This window comes from Melospiza melodia, chromosome 4 (genome assembly GCF_035770615.1).
Source record: "Melospiza melodia melodia isolate bMelMel2 chromosome 4, bMelMel2.pri, whole genome shotgun sequence".
NCBI lineage: Eukaryota > Metazoa > Chordata > Aves > Passeriformes > Passerellidae > Melospiza > Melospiza melodia.
The window spans coordinates 12,283,194-12,305,905 of NC_086197.1; the positions used below are offsets into that span (position 1 = coordinate 12,283,194).

General features: G+C 42.2%; 1 protein-coding gene across 7 annotated transcripts in view; it reads left to right on the forward strand.

Moving 5' to 3' along the window:
• The window catches only part of WASHC1 (WASH complex subunit 1), a 57,526-nt gene that overhangs the window by 24,168 nt on the left and 10,646 nt on the right, over positions 1-22,712 (forward strand). For 4 of the 7 annotated variants that reach the window (XM_063153922.1, XM_063153924.1, XM_063153925.1 and 1 more), the window contains exons 2-3: positions 6,623-6,776; positions 22,362-22,473. In XM_063153922.1, coding sequence (XP_063009992.1) covers positions 6,623-6,776; positions 22,362-22,473 — 266 coding nt within the window. Of the gene's footprint in view, positions 1-1,420; positions 1,540-2,505; positions 2,789-3,159; positions 3,330-6,622; positions 6,777-22,361; positions 22,474-22,712 lie in introns of those variants that run through there. The other 3 variants (XM_063153919.1, XM_063153923.1, XM_063153920.1) reach the window with 3 other exon arrangements.

Sequence of the window (22,712 nt, forward strand, 5' to 3'; positions counted from 1 at the left end):
CCAGGACTCCCGAGCCCCCCAAGGGTGATCTCGGTCACTCTGCACCTCAGTCCTGAGGTGCTGAGATCCCACACTAAGGAAAGGATTTTTCATAAAAGATGTCTGTGACCCTCTACTGGTTCTGCAGGGCCATGGTGAGATGTGAGTTTGGCTCCTTTTGAAAAGGCTTTGGCTGTTCAGGTCATCCCATATCAATGAGCAGCTGTGGGAGCAGGAGATGCCCTGTAGGATCCATTTTCTACGCTGAGTTTTTGTTGCTGGCGTTGCTCTGAGGTAAGGCTGTGCTGTAAGGATAGGCTCAAAGGTTGAGGTTGAGCAAGTATCCTCCAGAGCTGGAGAGGAGGAGCAGAAATGGCTTTTACAGCTGTGACTAAAGCAACTTTGTGGTGTAGATTGGGCTGTGGTGTGCTCCTGCTGCTGAGAGAGAGGGAGAATGATGCCTTCTCAAGTTTTCACTTTCCTGCACCCATTGCCAGTTTCTGTGTTTGGGGAACTCCAGCTCCTCTGTTTAATTCACTCCTTGCTAGTGGGCAGGGTGGGACAGCTGGAATGGACAGAATTCCAGAAATAGCACTGGGAGACAAAATCACAGCCAATGCCAAGCACTCCAAAGATGGAGAAACCCCTTTCTTGTGTAAAATAGCTACTAGAGGTCTTAACACCAAAGCAGTGACATCTACAAAGGAGTTTGAGGGTGCTACTATGAGAGAGTAACATGAGCTCCCTGGTGGAGTACAGCCTGCTACAGGCCCTAATTAGGGGCTCATTAATGCTTTCTTTCATCACTGCCTTGCAGCCCTCAGATGTGATTAGACCTATTTATAGGGGCAGAGTTCCTTAATATACAGCACACTGTGCTTCTTGCCAATCAAATCAGTAGCATCTGCATCTTTGATTGCTGCTTAATAACATTGTAGAAGATGGTTAATTAAAAAAATATAAATAGACCTTTCATCCTCTTAGCTTACAAAAGTGCTTCTCTCCTGCCCCCACCTTGCTTCCCCAAAAAAAGGGTGAAGTTGGATTAGCACAGGGACTGTGGTGAGCCTCTCATGTCACTGCTGGAAATGCATCCTGCTCTCCTATCCAGGAGAGTTACCTCTTGTGTGCTCTGCTGGGGGACTGAATTCCATCTCCTCCCATGAATGTCAGCACAGGGCAGAATGATTGTATGCTGCATAATAATGGATTTGTATGTGGGCTCCTGTGCTGCCTTGGAGCAATTTCTAGCTTTTGTTTCAGTGTTTACATCTGTGTGTACACACTGCCTTCTCCTGCCCTGAGCAGCATTTCATATGCAATGGCATATTTTGCTTTTCAAGTCTCTTTTTAAATGTTCTCTGTTTGGTAAACTCACAGGAGTGTGCTTTATCTGTGGAGGGCAAGGTGTCATAATTAACTTTTTATATTATTCTTATTTTTTCCTTAGAGGATTTAATTTGATATTTTGTTGGGATAGCCTCTAGGCAAGCCTCCAGAACAATCCAGGTATGACTTGAATATGCTACTGGATATGACCATGGGGAAATGTTTGTCCAGGTAAACATGGTAGAAAGTATTATGTATATTATGTAGAAAGTATTACATGTAAGAAATTACTCTCAGGGAGGAATTTGGGATGATTCCCTTGGTTAACCAAGTTATGGATGTGACTTTGCACTTTCTGGTAAGCCTTGCCCAGAGCCTGTCTGCTCCCTCTATTGAGTGTGTTTGATCTTTAATTGCAGTTCATTTGTGGTTTGTTCTGTCCCCACTTTGGAGCCATACTGGTGGTAGTGGAATAGTGAGGGATATGCAGAGGTGTTTTATTGCATATTGCTGATCCCTCTGTCCTAACAAGGATCTTTTATGAGGATCCTACAAAAGAGAGACATAGGGTTAGAGATAGCCTGTCACTTCTTTTTGGGGATGTTACTGCCTGTGGGAATTAAAGCCTCTGGTTCTTGCAGCCTTTCCAGTGCAGTGACAGAAGCAGCAGCACAGTAATTGCTAAAGCAGCCATTGTAGCTTTGAAGTATACACACTGATTTTTTTCAAAGTATTTAATCCCTCTTCTCCCCTGAGCCTGCTCTTTTTAGCTTCTTGAAGCATGTTAAGGAAGCAGATATTGTTGATGGCTTGCCTTATTCTCCCTTTATTTTCACAGCAAAGTACTCAGCTGGTAAGTGCTTGTATACAGCTTTACATTCTCTGTGTTAAGGGCAGCCATGCTATTTTTTTAATACTGCCTTTATTTATGTTCCTTTGAAAAACTAAATTATTTTAAGGTTGTGGGGTTGATTTATTTTTAGATAATTATCCCAGTAGTCAATCCTCCATAGAGCAGTATTTTCTAAAGAACTTAGGGAAGTGTTGCTTCTTTTAAAAACTGTTTGCTCTGTGACAAGTTCTTTAGGGCTTGCCTTAACATGAGAATGTAATTACTCTTATGGAGAGAGGTGAGGAAAGCAGGTGGAGTGTTTCTCTACCTATCCAGGGCAGTGAATGATATACTTTCTTTTCCAGGGGCAGAGCTGCACATGTCCCTCCAGGCATTAGACTTGGCTGTGGGGAGTGAGGAGCAAGCCCAGCTGTTGGTTCCAGCTGCCTGGAAACCCTGGAGTGCTCAGCCTGGTTTAGGTGTTCTGGAGAGGCCAGACAGTCTGGTGCAGGCTGATTGTGTTTCCCACTCCTGCTGTTTCCCTCAGCTTTTGCCAGTGTGAGTGTTGAACTGAGAGGGGAGAGCAGCTTTGAGTGCAGAGGAGGAACAGCCACCAGCCCTGAGGAGCTTTGGAGCAGCCTGCCTGAGGTGAGAGGCACAGGCAGCTGAAGGCAGAAGTGCAAATCTAAGCAGTCAGGAGCCTTAGTCAGAACTTCCAAATCAGAACATAGCACTTGGAAGCAGGTGCTGCAGTGAGAAAACAACCTTTTTTACTTTAATAAGGTAAATGAGGTTATTATATAACACCAGAGCATATTTGTCTTGATCATGAAAGTTGACATAGAAAAAATAATTCAATAAAAGCTGGATGGAGCCCCCAGATGCTACAGCTCATTTCCAGAGCCTCTTTGATCACAAAAAAAGGAAAAAAAAAAAAAAAAAAAAGAAGAAAAAAAAAAAAAGAAAAGCTCTGTGTTGCTGTTTCTTCTGCTTTGTGTGACCCATTGGTGGTCACACCACTAATGATTAAATCTCTTGGATGCTGAGTATGTGACTCATACTTTCTGTGTCCATTTCTCACTGTAGCTCATGTCAGCTGTCATAATTCCAGCATTGCTGTACTTCCTGCAGGAACACACCCTCTGTAAGATTCTGGAACCAGTCTGTTGCTTTGCTGGAAGTCCCTTCTGTATGTAAGATATAAACAGTTTATTTCCATCTTTGCTGTTCATGTTACATGAAGTCTTGATACCCATTGGATAGAGTTGAAGAGTTGACATATTTTTAACACCCAGCACTCACTTTTTTATTTTTATGTACTAATTCTGATAGTGGAGCATGGCTAGAAAATGTGCTGCTTCCTTTCAGTGCACTGGAGTTTGAGATAAAGGAAGAGCCAGTCTTACTGAGTGATGTTCAGTCTTTGCTTTCCTTCCTGACTTCTGCTGGTAATATTTTGAATTTCCCTTTTAAAATATTCCTTATTCCTGCAGTTTCTGTTTCTGTTAAGTGAAGCAATTCTCCTTTTATTCTAACCACGTGGAGGCCCTTACTCAAATTGTTTGTAAAACTGGCTTGTTTCTCAATTCATTTGGTCCTAGGAGGTAACAAATAGCAGCTGTAGCATGGGATTGTGCCCAAGTCCAGTCATTTATGTTGCTGTTTTCCCTCCTCCTTGCTATAGCTCTCCAGCTTGTTCTCTTGCACAGAAAGAGTTGTCTCTTGTATTTATCTCTGTAATTTCCAGAGTCTGCCATATTTCTCCACTATTTGTTTTAGGAAAGGTGAGAATCTGAAGCTCCTTTGAGAGTCTTCATGGAGAACCTGTGAAGGTGATGTTTGCCAACAGACAAACTGGCAGTGTGAGCAGGAGCACGCAGGGATTTTCCTGCTTTGCCCAGTTCTGGGGGCTCCTCTCCTTGCAAGGGAACACTGGGACCTGAAGGAGAGTCTGTAGGGAAAGAAATGTTTTGGGAATAGCTAGAGGAGCACTGCTCCCAAGTCAGCAGCTGAACTGAGCTTGGTTTTAGGAAGGACACCCGGAGAATTAGGATTGGTGAGAGTCTGAGACATCATATTGGGGCTGTATAATCTTATCTGGCCTCAAGAGGTGAAAGTCTTGGCTTTCTTAGGATTACCTTTACACAGGAATGGTTTTGATAATGAAACAAGTTTCAGAAGTTTCCTTCTTGCCCCTGCTTCTCCCTGTGTTTCATGACTGGGCAATTACAGCTGTTTATCTGGCTGTGGTGGTAAATTGGGTCATTGAGCTGATTTGAGTTAAAAATAGGCATCCCAAACATCAGGAGCACTGATGCAACAGCAGAGTTTTGACCAGTGGCAGGGAGGATTATAAACTCCTTTTGCTGCTGGGGCCAGAGTAACTCATAACCACGTCCTTGCTGTGTTATCTGGCCCCTTTATTCCATGGTGACACTCAAATAGTAGCTTTGAAAGGAAAAATATTGAAGCTTGATTGTGGTCAGCAGATCAAAAACTGCTGTCTCACAATTAGCTGTACTCATCTCAGATTAACTTGTGTGCTTTACAGCTCTAAATAATAATTTCCTGTCTGCAGAGCAGCCCCAGTCAAGAAAACTAATCAGTGTGCAAACATTGCTGCTAAAGAGTGCAGATACAGAGTCTTGCTGCCAGTGATGCATGAAATGAAACAGAGTAGGTCTAGGCTTCCTAGACTGGCAGCAGAACCAGCTTTGTAATGGCTGGGCTTGATCTTGCAAATTTGTTAACTGTGGAAAGGCTTCTACATACTCTTAAATCTCATATGATTCATTATTAAACAGCCCCACAAAAAAACCCCAAAACAACTCAGCAAACCCCACATCCCAAAAGAATACCCTTAAATAACAGTCACATCACATTTACAGAAAGCTTTTCCTACCCTACTGTGGTGTCATCTTAAAGGAAAAATTTGGAGAGGGTGGTGTTTGTTAAATATACAGAAATGGCTGCAGGCAGGTCTAATCTGTTATCTCTTTGTTTTGTGAAGCAAGATAGGGAATTGAAGGAATGTGTGAAGACCCCTCTAGTTTTCACATATTAAACTGTTTTTTTTTGTGTTGTGACTGTCTCTCTTCAGGCTCCTGAGTTTTTTTCTCCAGTATGGGCTGTGTTTCTGTGTCATTCTCAGCCTGCCCTGCTGTGGAGCCAGGAATGCAGGTTGCACACAGCACTGCTCTCTGAACTGGCTCCTGCAGACTTGCAAGTACCACACAGGGAATGTGGTGCATCCTGAGATGTCCCTGTCTGTTTCTGACACCTTGGATTTTCATCCTCCTTTGTTTTGCTTCTCCTCACCTTAATGAATATTTTCTTATACAGATATACAGAGCTCTGTGTGGTGAAACCCTGTAATGAGCACCTGTAGAACCTGGTTTTTACAGCCTGAATGAGAAGAGACACAGAGAAAACAAGTTTGGAGGGAGTTGTGCAGACCTAGCAGTAGAGTTTGGGTTAGAAAAATGTATAGATGCTTTGTTCATTCTTTAGAACGTCCTAATAGAAATGTATTTATGAGTTTGAAATTTCTAATGTGCTCAGAGACATGGATTTTTTTCTCTTTATGTTCTTCCAAGTCCCAGGAACTTTTTTGTTATTTTTATGAGTAAAGACATGGGAGCCCAACTTTTTGGGAATTGCTGAGGGAGAGGTGAGCAAAGCTCAGGATGGAAACATGGGTGGTGGGTGACCTTCTCCTGGCTGAGCTGTAGAGCAGTGGTACTGGCCCAGCTGCTTCCAAAAGTGTTCTTACAGCTCTGGAGTGTGGCACACAGCTGAAACATTTTGGTGACTGGTAATGCTAGAGATGTGAAAGGATTCTAAAACAAGGAGGCTTCTTTTAAGATAGTTCCTAAGGAAGAATCCAGTCCAGAAGCAGCAAAGGGCTCCTGGGAGTGTCAGAATGGAAGAACTCTCATTAACCTACTTGGAGCAAGGGTGTGTGCCCATGCATGCCTTGTAATTTCATGGCTTCTTTTCTTGGAAGGGCCTGATGGTGTGTTTGTTGGAGCAGAAGGGTAAGATGAAATACTGCCTTTTGCTAATAGGGTTGGGTGACCTGAAATATATCCGCGTGGAATATGAGGAAAGGGAGGAGGAGGCAGGGTGATTTGTGATGAGTCTTATTGCTGCTCTGAACCAACTTTGCTTCTAACTCTGGTCTTTGTTTTCAGCACAATACTGAGCAGAGATTTGTTTACTTTAGCATGCTAAAATAAAATTATGGTTTCCAAGAACATTCAGATAAGCAAGAGAGTCTCAGCTCACTGTAGCTGCCTTGAATGTATTAAAAATCCAATATGTCAGCCTTACCACTTGTGCCTTTCTCCTCAGCTTACCAATTCTGTTGCAAATGCTTTCCTAAAATAATTAGTGGAGCAGAAAGTAGAAGTCCCTGAATAACTGCTGTGATAAAATGGCAGTGTGTTTAACGTGTGATGACCTATTTGTTCTTTCCCTTAGGCACAATGGCCACAGTAGCCCAGAAGCACTTTTTGGAAGGGCAGCCATACTCAGTGCCCCTGATCCAGCCAGACCTGCGCAGGGAGGAGGCTGTGCAGCAGGTGGCAGATGCACTGCAGTATCTGCAGAAGGTGTCAGCTGATATTTTCAACAGGTAAAGTGCTCTCCTGGGGGGTTGGGTGCTCTGCATTCAGCATTACACAACACAGGGCTGGAATCAGGGTGCAGCAGTGAAGGGAAAGGGCATTGGGTTGGTAAGCAATGGAAGTTCAGAAAAGAGATGGAAAAGGACCAGATGCTCTTCAATGTGAGTTTATTAGATTTGAGTCTGTCAAAGTTAAGCATAATGAAATGGCTGCAGTTTGCCAGAGATTGTTGGTTATTTATTTTTACTCATTTTTATTAATGACTAAAAAATTTCATTACTGCTTCTTCTGCATTTATCCCTTATTCCTTCTTGCTCATGCTTTGAAGGGGAGGCATTGTAATTTGGAGTATCTTGAAGATGTGTCTTTTTGAATCATTGTACTTGAAGCAGTGAAGTAGAAAATGTCTCTTTGTTCTGATCTCTGCAATGTACAAACTGTTCTCTTTGGGCTTCTGGTGTTTCACACTTCCCTTTTTGTGTCTTGGAAGGGCTGAGTGCCCTGGGTAAGACAGCCATAGTATCACAATCCATCTCCTCAAGGATTTGGGCCAGACTTGGCTCCTCTTGCATATGATCATCTTTAGGATTGGATCTTTATGGCAGATCAGAGAGATTCTGGTGTTTGCTTGCACATGATGGTAGATAATGTGGTGCTTTTTTCTGTCCAGTGCCATCTTTGGCATCTCAGTGCTCTGAGATAGTGTGGACTGTCATTTTGAAGGAAACAGATCAGCATTTACCTTAGTAGTCTAATCAGTAATCAGATAGTGTAATCAGTAAAAGCACATGCTTTGGTTTCAGCAGGTCCCATGACTGTCTAGTTTAATTTCTTATGGTGTGAGCAGGATCATGACGTTCTGTCTTTGAGTTTTGGAAGGTTTTTTAAGGGTAGATTGGAGTTCTGTGGTTTCTGATAATGATCTTTTGAAGGGTAGCCTCTGGAGAAAGAGCAGTCTCTAAGGCTGAGTTCAGGTTATTGGGGTTAAGGTTTTCCACTGGAATGGTCCTTGTTTGGGCAAGGGCTGTGTGTGGGTTGGATTAGGTTGAACATAAGGTCTGCTTCATTTGTGCTCCCTAAAGTAGGTGAACACTTCATGATCTAAGACTGGGAGAAGGCTTTCTAGAGCTGCCATAAACATGTGGAAAACCCTTCTCAGACGCGGGCCTGGTTGGCAGTGCTGTCCCTCTCTGTGGGGTAAATGAAGCTCTTGATAATGCAGGAGTTGCTCTTTCTGTGTCTCTATTTTCCCTGTTTCTCCTCTCCACTCTGCTGTCTAACACAGTACCCTGTAATTTCCCTGGGGAGATAAGCCTGCTGCTTTGTATGCAAGGCACTCCTGAGAACTGAGCAGTGACTGTGATGCTGTTCCCTCACTCCTTGGTGCACTCATGACTTTTAATTACCAATTTTCTCCAACAACAGAGGAGGCTTCATTGGCTTCTTTGTTTACTTTGCCTTTCCAGTGAGGTCTTGGCTCTCTGATATAATTAAGAGCGATTTAGTAATTATGCAGGCATCTGATTAGAAGTTCCATGACCTTGCTTCTTCCATGTCAGTCAAGGGGCAAAGCTTTCAAGGTGAGAACTTTGCTACTTAGTGACCTTTTATCTTCCCTTTCCTGAGACAAGGCAGCTCTGTGTTCCATTTCCAGGAAGGAGCTGTCTTACGTGGAGGAGCTGGCTGTTTGATGTGCAGAACAGCAGCTTGCAGTGCTGATGGAGAGGAGACTTGTTCACTGTGGGGGACTTGGCTGAGTGTGTCCAACTCCTTACTGCAGTACTGCAGAGATGCAGATGTTCTGAGCTTGTTTTGTGGGAACAGGTGGATTGGTACAGTGCTTTTGAGAGTGGCAAGCCAATCTGTACTTTGTGGAAGGTGGAGTGAAAGTGTCTCCTACTCTGTATGAAAAAAGGAATATTTCCACACCCAGATCTTTGTTGCCATTTTAGCTAATCAAAGTTTCTGCTCATAATTGTTGCTGACGTGATAATTGAGTATGAAATCTTCAAATGAACATGTTGAAATGACACAAGGAAGATACCTTTCCATTTAGGGAATTAGAAGAACATACAGGGAGCTTTCCTCCACTTCCCCCCTTTTTGGGCAACTTGAGAAATAACCCATGTGACAAGTCTCTGCCAACTCTTCTTCCCATCATTCTCAAAGAAGTTTACTTGCTGTTAACTCTGGCAAGGTACCTGGTGAATGAGACTGCAGAGTTCAGTAGTTCATAGACAGTCAAGGGATGTGTGGGTGCAAAACCTCAGGTAAGCTGTGGCTGAGACCTAGAGCATCCCCAGCCTTGGAGAACAGTCCTGGATTGAATCAGGAATCACTTAGAGCAGGATACATCAGCCCAGCATCCCTCTCCATCATACCCCTAACTCTCAGCAGCAGAGACCCACCTGCCTTTTTTCATGTGGGCAGCATCAAAGCTTTGGTTGCTGTGCAATGGAGATTGATGTCTTAGGGCAGTGCTGTCCAGCAGTGCCTTCCTCTGAGGAAGTCCTGTCCTCTTGGGGCTGATATCAGTGCTGTGACAAGACCAAGAGGCTGCATGTCCTTCCCAACTTTATGCTTTGAAGTAATGGAAGTTTGAAGCTTGTGTGTGCTAACTGAATCCAAGCCATGAATCTGTTGTGGAAGCTGCAGTAAAAATCAGATTCACTGCATGTAGTTACTTAGATATTAATATTGCTTAAAACATAAATATTCTAACATAGCCAATCTGACATAATATCTGTTTGAATTTAACTCCTGGGTTTTTAGGAAGGGTTTTTGATACAGGTCACAGGAGCTGGGATGACCAGTTTAAACTGTAAATTAACAGTAGTCTTTCATCTATTTTCTATCTATTTCTATCTTTCTCATCTATTTAATGAGTTTTTCTCATTAGTATTTTCTGGGTGGGAGATTGTGTTGGAATTATGTGCTTTGGAGTATTTTACAGGAATGTTCTTGGGATAAGTGCTTAAAATAAGTGATGAGTTTAGATTTCCTGATATTCCCTCCTAATTAGGTAGGCTTGTCCTTCAGCATTTCTCAGTTTCTGAGGAGTTTGTGTTGGCAGGAGATGTTAATAATCTCTAATATTGTCTGTTTGCTATTTGAGTAACAGATGTGTGGAAAGTTGATTTTGCAGGTTATCTCATGAAGTGTTACAGTAGTAGAAAGAAATCAATTGCTTGGGATTGGAAGGATGTTATCAAGGTCCAGGATTTGCCTGTAATCCAGCCCCAAGTTGTCCTGTATACAAAATATCCCATCCTTATACTTTTTTTTTTTTTTTAGTTAAAATTTCTGGTTGTTATTCTTTAAAATCTTTATTCAGTGTCTTTTGCTTGTCTGGAATAATACTTTGCTAAACCACTGTATCCTGTTTCCTCCCCAGCTGGATTCCAACTAATTTCATATTACATATTTGAAAAGGACTTTAATATTAAGCAAAAGTTTAAATGAGAGCTGCATTCTGAAAACCATAGCTGGAAAACAGAAGCACTGTGGAAATGCTCTTTGGGGTGGGGAAGAAATCTGGTAAGGCTGTGATAAGGAAGGTAAGGAGTAGGTGGCTGGGCTGCAGAGCCTTCAGGGATGTTTATGACAGGAGCAGAGCTGAGATGTGAGTAGTTCTGAAATTGAAAATACCAACAAAATCTTAATCATGAGGTACATTTGTGTGTTTTAAGGACCTCCTTGTTTTAAACTTGCTACTCTGATTAGTCATGATCATCAATAATGGAAGTGGGGATTAGTACATCAGTGTAAATGTGTTTAATTTAGGAGGTCTGTGGAATGGAAACTTGCCAGGAAGGGTCTTGCTGCAAGCTGTGCTGTGCTTTGTTGTGCACTGGGGCTCTGGGATGCAGCCTGGAGCTTGGACACTGCTCTGTGTGTGTTCCTCTGCTGGCTGCAAGGGTTGATTTTCTAGGAGCAGAGCTGTCCACTGGGATGGCTCACCGTGCAGGTGAGTTTGCACCAAGAGACACACTGCAGTACAGGGAATCCATTTTTCTCCAGGTAGTTGGAGAGTGTTATGGCTCTTGTTTAACAACAAGGTGCTTCATGGTACTTTGGATGTCAAATGTCCCAGAGGTCATTTGAAAGAGGATGCCAGGTCTAGTTTTGTTTCAGGTCCCTCTCCTGAGAGGCTGTAGGAGCAGTTGTTTGCTGCCAGGAAGATAAAGCAGCAGCAGTGAGTAAAGAGTGAATGGAGTCTCCTGCAGACATGAGGAAATGGAGAACAGGGACATTTTGCCTGCAGCTAGTTGTTGTTCTTGTAGATAGGTGTCCAAGTAACGTGGATTGATTTTCCTTTTAAGTGTAGCACACACTTTGTAAGGCACCTTTCATTTGTTATGGCTGCCATGATCCTCTGGAAGATAACTTTGACAGCTTGTGAGGATGTAGCTTCAGAAAGGTTACTAGACTGTGGAAAGAAGACTTTAGGAGGTGACACAGAGGTGTGATCAGCATGCTTTGGAGGCTGGCAACAGCTGGCACTAGCAGGCATCCCACACCCTCAGAAAGAGGCAAAGGGAGTGTGACTGTTCTGCAAGAGACAAGGTCACAACTCTTTCTGGATGCTGCTAAAATCCTTAAACTTAAGATCTTCTGGAATCTGACCTGTGCCAAACTGCAGGAGAGGTGTTCTCCTACTTCTGGAATTAGTCTCAAACCTGCCAAGCAAAAGGAGGCACACAACAATTTCAGACTTTAAGGAGCTCTTGAGAAGATTCTTTCTATTCTTACAGCAGTAGTGGAATATCTTGTGGAAATATGAGACAGTTTGCTTTAAAACAGATGGCATGGGCAATAGGAAAGGCAAACAGTGAGGAGAAACTAAGGTAATTTCAGTACATATGAATTGTTGATTTATTTTAGTTCATGGCATTTTTTTTTTTGAATGCTGACAGGGAAGTCTCTTGTTTGTACTCTGTTCCTTGTTGGAGAAAATTCAATATTGAGTAGCAGCCTTCAAGTTCCTGTGAGCTAATTTTGTCCAGCAGTAAGTCTCTGTTAATTGAAAGGGTTTTGGCAAAGATCTTATGAACTTCCCCATGCAGAGAGTAATTCCATTACCCCTCAGTCCCTGACTGCAAATGGCTGTTACTCTCTGGAAATAGGCAAGGAGAAGCACGTGATAAAGTGTTCCCTTATTTCTTAGCCCATGGTTTTGGCAATATTGCTGGATTCTCCCACTCCCACTATTCTTGATACAGTAACATCTGCCATGTTATTCCTTTATTACACAAAGTGATAGCTCTACCTTCTCAACCAACTCCAGACCCTGGAGATTCACATATGCTGGAGTAATTTTCTGTTCCTATGGATAGCTTTTGTGTACTCAGTCAGCCCTGGAGGAAGAGATTCAAACAAGTAATTTTGTTTTACAGGCATGACTTCCATTAGGGATCCAGCATGGAGAAAACTGTCTGGAAAATAACACTGAGTGGCTTGAAATGTGTATTACAGGCTCATTCTGTGGGGGTGTGCACACTGAGGGGAGAGTTGGGGGAGGAACAGCAGTGCCAAAGGTCTGTTCTTCACACATGACTGGTGCATTAAATTCCCTTTCCATGGTGCTTCTTTCTGTCTGGCTGTGGTGCTGTTGGGTTTTGAAAATGGGGAAGGCTGTGGAGGTTTAGGTGTAAATGCAACTGACAGCAGAGACAGAGCAGTGCTTTTGGAGACAGGAGACCTATTTGTAGGTGCTAATGAAGGAGTTTCTGATTTTCTTCCACCTACATCTTCCAGAACCTAAATTACCCACCTGGGGTTTCTCTTTAACACACTATACCATCCAAATTCTTTAATTCAGGTTCCAGAAACTTTCATCCCTTCCTCTAAATCCACCAGACAAACATTTTATTGAAGGAATTCACCATGCTGTGCCATTAATAATTTTTATCCCCTACTCTCCCTGGCACAGCATGGTGAATTGGATTCCTTTCTTAATTCATCCAAGAATATGATCCTTATTCCGGATTAATGTGCATTATAAAACCAGGTATTTGCATTTTAATTTACTTCTAGGACTCTTGTTTTAGATTGACCAGCAAAGCTGAATCTGAATCAAACATGCTTGATGGGCCTAAGAGGCATAACAAACATTCCTTTTAGAAGAGGAGGTAAAGCTGTTGCATTTCTGCTCTGTGTGAGTGCAGTAGGAATTGCCTTCTGGTTATCTGTGACCATATATATATAACATTCCAACATATATACACATATATAAATATAACATTCCAGTAGTACAGTACCAAAAATCAAGGAAGTTCATGGTGTCTCCACAGTGCAGTTCTCTCTGTTGTTTTGTCCCAGTGACTGGGTAGTTTGGTTTTGCTTCAACAATTGCTTTTGAGAGTGACATCCTGGATTTAAGCTATTCAAGTGTATGAATTTACACTTCTGGCAGTTTTGGGGTGGGGAAGGAGGTTTGGAAGGCACACTGTATGAATTTGTTCTGGTATTACTGTGAGGATAGTGTTCCATTCTTAATGACTAATTGTGAGTTAGTGCATGGGAAAGATGATTTTTAAAATGACAATGGGGGAAAATGATATCATGTGTCTAGACCAATTCTAAAGGTGTCTGATCACTGATGTGCCTCAGACTGTTTCATTGAAATACAGAGCAGCTGTCAGTGCAAGCAGAGAGATCTCTGCTTTTTGATGCTGTAAGGAGCATCTTTGCCTGTGGCCCAAAGTTTTTGGTGGAAGAGTAACTAGAAATGCCTCAAGAAAGTAAGAAAGTGCTGTAATCACTCAGGAAGGGTGTTAGATGGATAAGGTGTCATAAAAAGTTGTTCTGATTTGTTAAAGAAGCACACTCAAATTAGCTTGTTGATGGGCATATCACAGAAGGTGACTTTTGAGATTTGAGTGTGACTGCAACTGATTGTAGGAAAATGAAGAAGTAACACTAAACACCTCTGTTTCTGAAGAGTAAATATTATTAAATAAACTTCAGTTGCAAAAAATATGTGAAGAAATCTTTCCTTTAAGAGAAGGAGGCCTGTTTGGAAAGAAGATCTATTAAAAAAATTCACTTTGAAAGCAAAGGTAAGAAAGGGAAAAGCTAAATTAGTTAGGAAATTTTGTTACTGGCAAAGGGCAAGTAACTGTTTCTGAGAAAGTCTATCTTATGAAGTTGGACTGTCTTAATTGTAGCAAAATTTTGGGTGAATCTTGGGAATCTCTTTAGTTCTGGCAGGATGTTGAAGAGGATCGTTGCTGAGTAGAAGCAGTGAGTGCAAAGAAATAGAATTTTCACTGAGATGTAAGTTCTTGAAAAGTACAGGGATCACTGCAATATGATAAGCAGAAACATATTGCTGAGTGCAAAACAGAATAATGATCTGGATGCTCCAAGTCATGCTTCAAAAGCCAGTTTGGTCATTTACCAAGTGTGTGATTACAACTTCAACATATCAGCACAGTGAGGGAAGACCACAGAGGCAAACCCTTATTATGTGATCAAAGTCAGAAAGGAAGTAAGAGTTCTGAGAAGACAGGAAGTGTAGTTGTCTTTAAACAGACATTTTATGGTAGCAAGTCCTTTTTCTTGGTTGGGCTTTCCTTCTGAATATTCAAGTCCAGTTGTGCAGGACAGCAGTTTTTATAGAGTAAGCACTAGCTTGTAAATGACAGCTTTTAGATACATTTTATTGAAAAGGAGACTGAAGGGTTCAACTTGTGACCTGCAAGTAAAATTTCATGCGATTGCCATCAGCTGCTTGGAAGTGGAGAAAATTTCAAGTGAATGCAAAAACCTTTACTTGTAAACATTTGTCTTAAATGTGGGTAAAGGCTGCATTTTGGATCACAAGAAAGAAACGGTGGTGGTGAGAGAATTGTCAGTATTTTGTGTCAGTTCTTGCTGGCCGTAGTTTATTCTGGTGAGCCACAGTGGGGTGGATTTGGCAATGGCAAGACATTGAAAAGGGCAGATGAACCTGCACAAGTGGCCCTAAACTCAGTAAAATGGAAAATTAAGCAGCTACTGAAAAATATGCGTTAAAGTGGAAAATTAAGCAGCTACTGAAAAATATGTGTTAAGTCCTGTGAATTAATGCAAAATTGTTTGAGTTAGTGAATAATGGACTGAAAATCTGATCTGCTGAGACTGTACTGTGAATTTGCCTAGGTTTTTTTTTTGTTCCAGGGAACAAATGATTCCACTCTTGGTTTCACAAACAACCAAGACTTAATTAACACTTGGAAATTGCTTGGAGATCTTTGGGTGAAAAGCTATGAGGTTCTGAGGATATTTGATTAAATGCAAAGAAAAGCAGTGCTTTTCTTGGAGAACAGTGAGAATGGGAACTGCTATCACCAGGAATCATTTTCTGCTCTGGAGGCAGGCATGTTTTGCTCAGCATTCTTATTCTTGATGACAATGACTTGTTTTGGTGAGATGAGCAGACTGAGAGCAGTGTTTGTGCTGTGTGCTGTCACAGTATGAGAAACCTCCATCCCAATAAAGGAGTGGGAGCTCAGCTTTCCTGATATTTTCAGCCTTACATCAGGGAAAGAGCTTTAGAGATGATCACTTCATTGTGTTTTGTTACATTTGTGTAACTGAGTACTACTTACCTTAAGAAAACTGATTTAAATCATTTGGAAGGTATGGGGGAAGCTAGGAATAAAGAGAAACTTCCTGACTGCCTGGCCAGGGGGGAGGAAGGCTCTGCAAATGTCATTCCTGCCACATGATCATGGTGATGTATCTTTGGTCAGGTGAGGCACAGCCTAAAAGGGCTGGGGTGGCTGCTGGTCAGTGCTCCTCCTGCTGTTGCTACCTTCAGATGAAGCTCAGAAGAAACAGTATTTCTGCCTGGTGGCTTATGAATTTCTCTTGCAGCCCCACCTGAGAGAGGGCACAGATCAGAAGTTTCAGAACAGGCTGATCTGCCTGCTGTAACTGTTGCGGGTAGGGAAATGGGAGCATAATGTCAAATAAGAGTGAGCTGTCTAACAGAGATATTGTCTGTGTAGAATCAGACATGGAACCCACAGTGATCCAGAGGAATCTCAGATCTTTTTAAAGACATTAGCTCTCCCTACCCCAGATATAGTTCACAACAGGGTGACCTCAGCATTTCTCCACTGCTTATGTGTGCTGTGACTCTGTAGTGATACACATTTTCCTTTCAATGGGAACAGGGAGGAAGATCTTTGGCTAGCCTGAGAATGGAGCTTTGATGGGAGAATGAGAAACCTAATCTTTGTGTACACACAGTTGATTAATTTAAGGTTACAAGGTGCCAAAACACCTTCTCAAGCTATCTGCCAAGTATGATCTATTACTTCAAGGAATATGGAAACAAAATTTATTTTTGACAGCCTTGTAAAATTCTGTCCAAACAGGATTAGCCCTCCTTTGACAAGTGATTAAAAAAAGAAGAACAAAACTGAAAACACTTAAGGCTATTACTACAAAAGATTAAGCTTCAGTGAGTAAATACTTAAGAAATTTTTTCAAGGATGAGTGGAAACTCTAAAGATAACAAACTATACTTCTCTAGTAACTTCTACTGGTTGCAGTACTAGGATCAGTTACTAGAACTCCTCTCCTCTGAGGAAGGGCTGAGAGAGTTGAGATGACTTGGAGAAGAGATGACTTGGAGAAAACCTCATTGCAGCCTGTCAGTACCTGAGGGGCTCATAAGAAAGATGAGGGCAAACTTCTTAGTCTGTACTGGTTTTAAATTAAGAGGGTAGATTCAGAGTAAATATAATGAAGACATGTTCTGTGATGAGAACAGGTTGCTCAGAGTATTCAGGGCAGGTTGGCCAGGGCTCTGACCAGCTTGATCATCTGAAGGTGATTGACTCACTTCCAAGCCAAGCTATTCATGATTCTGTGATTCTATACTGACTATCATCAGCTGATGATATCTCAAGAATCTTCCTGTGGCTGCTGCTTTAGGAAGCAATTCCACTGCCAGTGGAGGAACTCAAAAGGTCACCTGTGAAACTCCAGCAGTACTGGAAAAGAAACATTTTCTCCATTCCTTCTTTTAGGAGTTCTTGAAGTCATCTTTCCCAAAAGTTGTCACTGTGATGGTAGAACTTGTGTTGTAGATGTATATCAACACTGTTAATGGAGAAGTAGATTGACCAAAAGTAGCCTGTATAGTTTAAAAATATAATGGTGTACTTTATTTGCAAAGAGATTTTCTGCATAGTATACGCTGACTTTCTATTTAATATATATTTCTTCTAAAGAAACAAAAGTGCATCTGCCTTCAGACCAGTCAGTGGTATGAGACAAGTAAAAAGCTTGGAAGGTTAAAGAGGAACTTGTTTGTGACCTTTTTCTACAAAGGAAAAAAGAGAAGCTGCTTTTCTGGGGAGGAGAGCAAGCTGCAGGGGAAGAGGGAGAAAAGTCCTGTGATGGTAGGTCAAAATTCTGAGTTTCCAGTTTTTACATAAACTTAATTCACAGTAGTGGGAGTGCCTTCTGAAATGAGAGATTAAAAATCAAAATGAAATGTTTTTTGTTTGAGAACATAACCTGTGGAGAGTGATATATGCTGGATCCTGCTGAGGATAACCTGGCAACCTTGATCACTCTCCAATCTGCAAGACCTTTCAGCATCACAGGAACAGGGCAATATGCAAATGCTGGAACACCTGCAAATCAGGCTCGAGGAGCAATCAGAGTGAGATAAACATTAATTAGTATAATACCCAAACCCTTAATGGAGGAAGGAACGTTGATTACACAGCCTCACTTGGGACTTCTTTCTGTCAGAGATGGTGTGTGATGACAGTTTCTGATTGCACTTACTCAGATAAGAAGTAAGACTTTAAAAACTGCTTAAATATGGAGAGAGAAGAGCAGAAAGCAAACAAGTTGATCTTTCGACGAGTGGTTGAATGTGCTTGGCTCTTCATAAGAGTATGTATTTTTCCTTTTTGCCTTTCAAACTTTTGAGGTGAATTGGCTTTGTGAGCTGATTTTGAATGCTTCCCTGGATCACTGTGAACCATAAGTGTCTTAGCAGACTTTCCTTCCCTCTCCCCATCTTGATCCTGAGGTGTTGCCAGCTGCAGGGGCAGAAGCACTGAGTTGGAGTGGGGATGGGCTTCTCAGTGTTCATTTTGACACTTCCTTTCCTTGTTACCCTGCTCCAGTACCAGCTGCTTGGAGTGTCTGAGAACAAAATTAAATACAACAACCATAAACTCAATCCCTTCTTATTCATGCCTCCTGCAGTAAGGGAGAAAGTTAATAAAAGCGTACGTCATTTAGCCAAAAAAAAAAAAAAAAGGTAGCTTGACTTTTAGGCAAGAAGCCAAGGTTTTATAGAATAAATTTACTGTATGTACCCTGAAGTTTTGAACAACAATGCCAAGCATCATCCTGCTATCTCTAAGGCTTGGAGCTTGGGCTGGGAGGTGATGAGAAGTCTGATTTTCTGTGGTGTGTACAGTCCTCATTTAAGGAAAAAGTAATTTAATACTTCGTCTGCCTTATCTTCCTGTGCAACTTCATTTCTTATTCTACTCTGTAATGTTCTTTCTCCTTGGTTGATCACTTACTTTTATACTTCAGACATGAAAATGAAGTTCTTTGGTATTCTAGAGAGGTTTGCTCCAGCTTCTGTTGCCTAACCTTTCTCGTTCACCTTGGTGTGCAGCTTGCCTGTCCTCTCTGCCATTTCAGAAGTTTTGTCATCCCTGTCACTTTTGGGTGACATGGACGTTCCACACAGAGAGCAAAGGGTCTCTGGCTGCTGTGATGCTTCCTTGCAGCTGAATTCTGTCTTTCTCAGACACCAGTCTTGGAATCTGTAGGCCTATCTTTAAACCTTCTCTGATTTTAAACTTTTTTTTTTGTTTCTGTCTGATCCTTAGCAGATACAGATGATAGAAATCACCATTTTTTTTGGTTGGCACTGTGAAGTGCTTGGAGACTTGCATACAAATGTAGCATTACTGGCAGTGCTGGCAATAATGGCAGTATCCAGTGTCCTGGATGCCAGATTCCTAATGCCTCAAATCTTTTTCCTGTGGGAGTAAGGAAACAGTGAATTTTCCATCATGAATACACAGAAACAGCAGAGGAAGTCTTTCAGTAGGCACCTGAACGTGAGATTTATCAGAGGAGTTATAACAGAGTAAGAGGAAAGATCTGCTCTGTGGTTGCAGGTGGGACAGAGGATAGGGGGCCAGCAAGAGAGGTCCTCAAGAGATTCCCAAGAATTGGGAGGAAGTGTTCCTGGAACTTGCTGTGGCTGTTGGAGAAAATTGCCTGTAAAATGGAGAGTGGCTTAAACACAGCAGGGTGAGGATTTTAGGACAAAGGAGAAACAAGAGCTAAGTTGGGGGTGAAGTGCAGAGGGCTTGAGGGCAAAAATATTTCAGTGGGACAAGAGAAAGTGAAAGCTTGAATCAAAGCAGCTGAAAGGTTGGCTTTAATATCTGCTTAGATCAAAAAATAAAAGTCTGTATGGATTAAGAGATAATCCAGTAGATAGATTTAATCTGCCATGTGTATTGCTTCCCCAAAGAAAAACACTGGGAGGGGAAGGTTGATTTGGCTCAATGCCCAGCATTTGAAGGTAGGTGATGTATTCTCCTTTTTGCACAGACCTTTCACTTGTCCTGAATGAAGCACATCCTATTGAAGGGGAGGGGCTGCAGCCTCCTGCTCCTTTGCAACTCCAAAGTCATGTTGAATTTAACTGAAAGTGTTTCTCAAGCAGAAAAGAGCACTAAGAGCAAAATAACACAGCAATGACTAAGAAAATAGGCATGGGCTGGGTTCAGATGCTCATGGTGGTTTTGAGAGGCAGTATTGGGCCATTTTATTAACACTTAATCCCTCTTGTCCTAATTGTCCTTGTCTCCTCTTTAATGGAAATTAAGATCTGAATGCCACCTTTCCTCCAGCACTGCCACTGAAATCCTTGGCCATATTCCTCCATCCCTTCCTTCCTGTTCCCTTTCTTTACAAAAGCTGGTTGTGTCCTTTGAGTAAATTCAGTTTCCACAGCAGTAGAAATAGTTGATCAAACATGAGGAGGTTTCTTCATGTATCTTTTCTGGTAAGATATATGGTATATTATCTTTTCTAACTAACACATACAGCTGTATCTTGAGCTGTTCATGCTAACAGTCATGCATTTCTAGGAGCCTGTACATGGAATTTGGATTGGTTGGACTGAGAGGGTTTAATTTTTATTTCAAAGTTACCTCGTTCAGCGACAAATAAATTAATCTGTAGACTGATATGTATTCCTTCTGTGTTGTGGGCCGGCATCTGTACCACCTCAGGTGAAGGTTTTTTGCAGGTCCTATAAGGTCAGTGGGATTTGGCCTGTCAAATCCTTGAGCAGGAGATCACAGGAGAATGTACAGGGTGCCTCAGAGAAAATCCATCATGGTTTGAAACACCTGAGCTGGCACTGGACAAATTCCCCAGCTTATGCTGGGAACAGGCATTTGGTGGGCAGTGGGGTTGGATGTCTCCTCTTTTTTTTTTTTCTTTGAGTGAGGGGAGGGGAAGAGGTTGGTACCTGGTGAAGCACTGGGGATAATGTGGGGCAGAAAAGGGAGAGGGAGGTGTTTGACTGCCTCACTGGACCCACTCAGGTTCATGAAGTGAAAGGGAGAAGAACACTTATTGGTTTCCAGACCTGAGCTTGCATAACTATTTGCTTGGCACTTCCTTCTGGGAGAGAAACATGTGCCTTGTCAGATGCTGAAAATTGTGTCTGGAAGTCAGCAGGGTACTGGCTAAAAGGCAATTGATACCTCACTTTTATTTGGAGCTTCAAGAAAGCTTTGTGGAGTTCTTCTAGGAGAGAGGTCTACTCTCAGGTGAGAGAGAAAATTGCATCATTGATTTGAGGGAGAGCAGCAAAGCAGAAATAAATGACTCAGTTTTTTCAGCTTTGAAGGGAGTAAAAATAGTCAGATGCCTCTAGAGAGCAGTACTGGAAATAGTGTCAATCAATACTATTATGAAACCTCTAGAAAAGAGGTGAACTGTGAGGTGGGAAAAATCTGCTGGTGAGAGCAGTTAGGAAAGATTTAGGTCCTTCAGAGGCATCTCACACTTGAACAAAACGAGGCAATGGGACAGCCCTGTGACACATGAAATTTGCTGCAGACAGGTGCTAGGAAATGCAGACTGAAAGGAACAACAGAAACTACTCTGAGAACCTATCAAGTGTAAAACTGATATGAACTTACTCCACTGAGGCAGAGGGAGGGTGTGGGAAGGAAATCATGAACAGATTTGTACTCAGTGTTGGTACAAAATACAAGCTGTTAGACTGTGTTTAAAATAAAATGGGGTAATGGAGAGTAATTCTGAGAGGGAGAATCTCATGAGGTTCAATTTTGCTCATCTCCCACTCCAAGCAGAATAAGGTAGAAACAGGCTGTGTGCTATCATGCCATATGCATAAGGAAGGATTTTTCATGCCTCCAGGAAGAGGAGAGCATGGCTATAAACAAACAGAAATACTTCAAGTTTAGAGAAAGTGAGGGGTTTTTTTTTAGAATGGTACAAGGAGAACAGGCTGCTTGTTCTTGCTGTTTTTCACTATCTGCATTGAGGGAGGGTTATATTTCTATACTATAATAGAGAATGTGCTGCCCAAAGTGAAAATACTGGAAAAGATGGATTTGGTACAGTTTGGAATTGGGAATCATGGATCACTGCTGATCTCAAATTCTTTACTGAAGGGAATTAGAGCAGGAAAAGAGCATGAGAGCTCTCTCCTCAAAAGCAAAGAGAGACTCCTGGTGAAATTTAAAGACAATGCTTGAGATTGCTTTTCACAGGCACAGAATGATCCAGTGGAACTGGGGTGAAAGTTCAGAAGACTTTTCAGCTTTTACCCTTGTAGCTGGGGAGAATCTGCTGGTTATGAATAGGGAAGGAGGCCTCTTTGAGAAGGTGACTCCATCATTAGCTATAGCTGAGGCCTGCTCCCAGCATCCCAAAGCATTCTGATGCTGATCTAGTGGTATGGGTTGAGATAAAAACAGTTAAATTATATAATAATAATGATGATGATGATGATGTAAAGGAAAATAATAAAAAATAGGGAGAAATGCAACACAAGAAAGACAAGTGATGCAAATAAAACAATTGCTCACCACCAACTTGATGAAGCTTGTCAGTCCCCAAGCAGGGGACCCCAGCCAACTTTCTCCCCAGTTTATATGCTGAGCATGATGCCATGTGGTATAGAACATCCCTTGGGTCACTTGGGATCAGGTGTCCTGGCTGTGTCCCCTCCCAGCTCCTTGTGGTGGGAAGAGAGGCAGAAAAGGCCTTGACTCTAGATCTGCCTAGCAATAATTAAATGATCCCTGTGTTTTCCATCTTTCTGTGCTCCAAACAGCCTCAGGAACATCATGCGGTGAGTCATGGATTAATCCTATTCATGTTGGAGTACCTAAAGCTCTCAATAGGATGGATACAAGCATGGCTCAACCATCACTGTTTTCACTGTGAAACAACCCACTCCCCTGAGATTCACAGCCTTCTCTGAGGGGCTGGGAAGTGCTGTTTTGAAAAGAACCACTGATTGTTCAGCTCAACAAGTGTTCTTGCCTCCTTGCTAGGATCTCTCAGCGGGTGGAGGCCAGCCGGGCACAGCTGCGGGCGATTGGGGAGAGAGTCACCCTCGCCCAGGCCAAGATTGAGAAGATAAAGGGCAGCAAGAAGGCTATTAAGGTAGTGACTTCAGTGGAGGCTCCATGGCTTCTTCTCTTCCTTCTTTCTTTGCTCCTGACATAAGCTCTGGAGAAGAAAAGGTGCTCAGCTGCTGCAGCTGCTGCCCACTCACCTCTCCATGCCTTACTGCTGGGCAGGATTGTGGTGAGAATCCCATTCCTGATTGGCCAATGGATGAATTTTAGACCCATGAGCCACACAGCTCCAGGCTTTATGTAACCTTTATAGGTTTCTGTCCC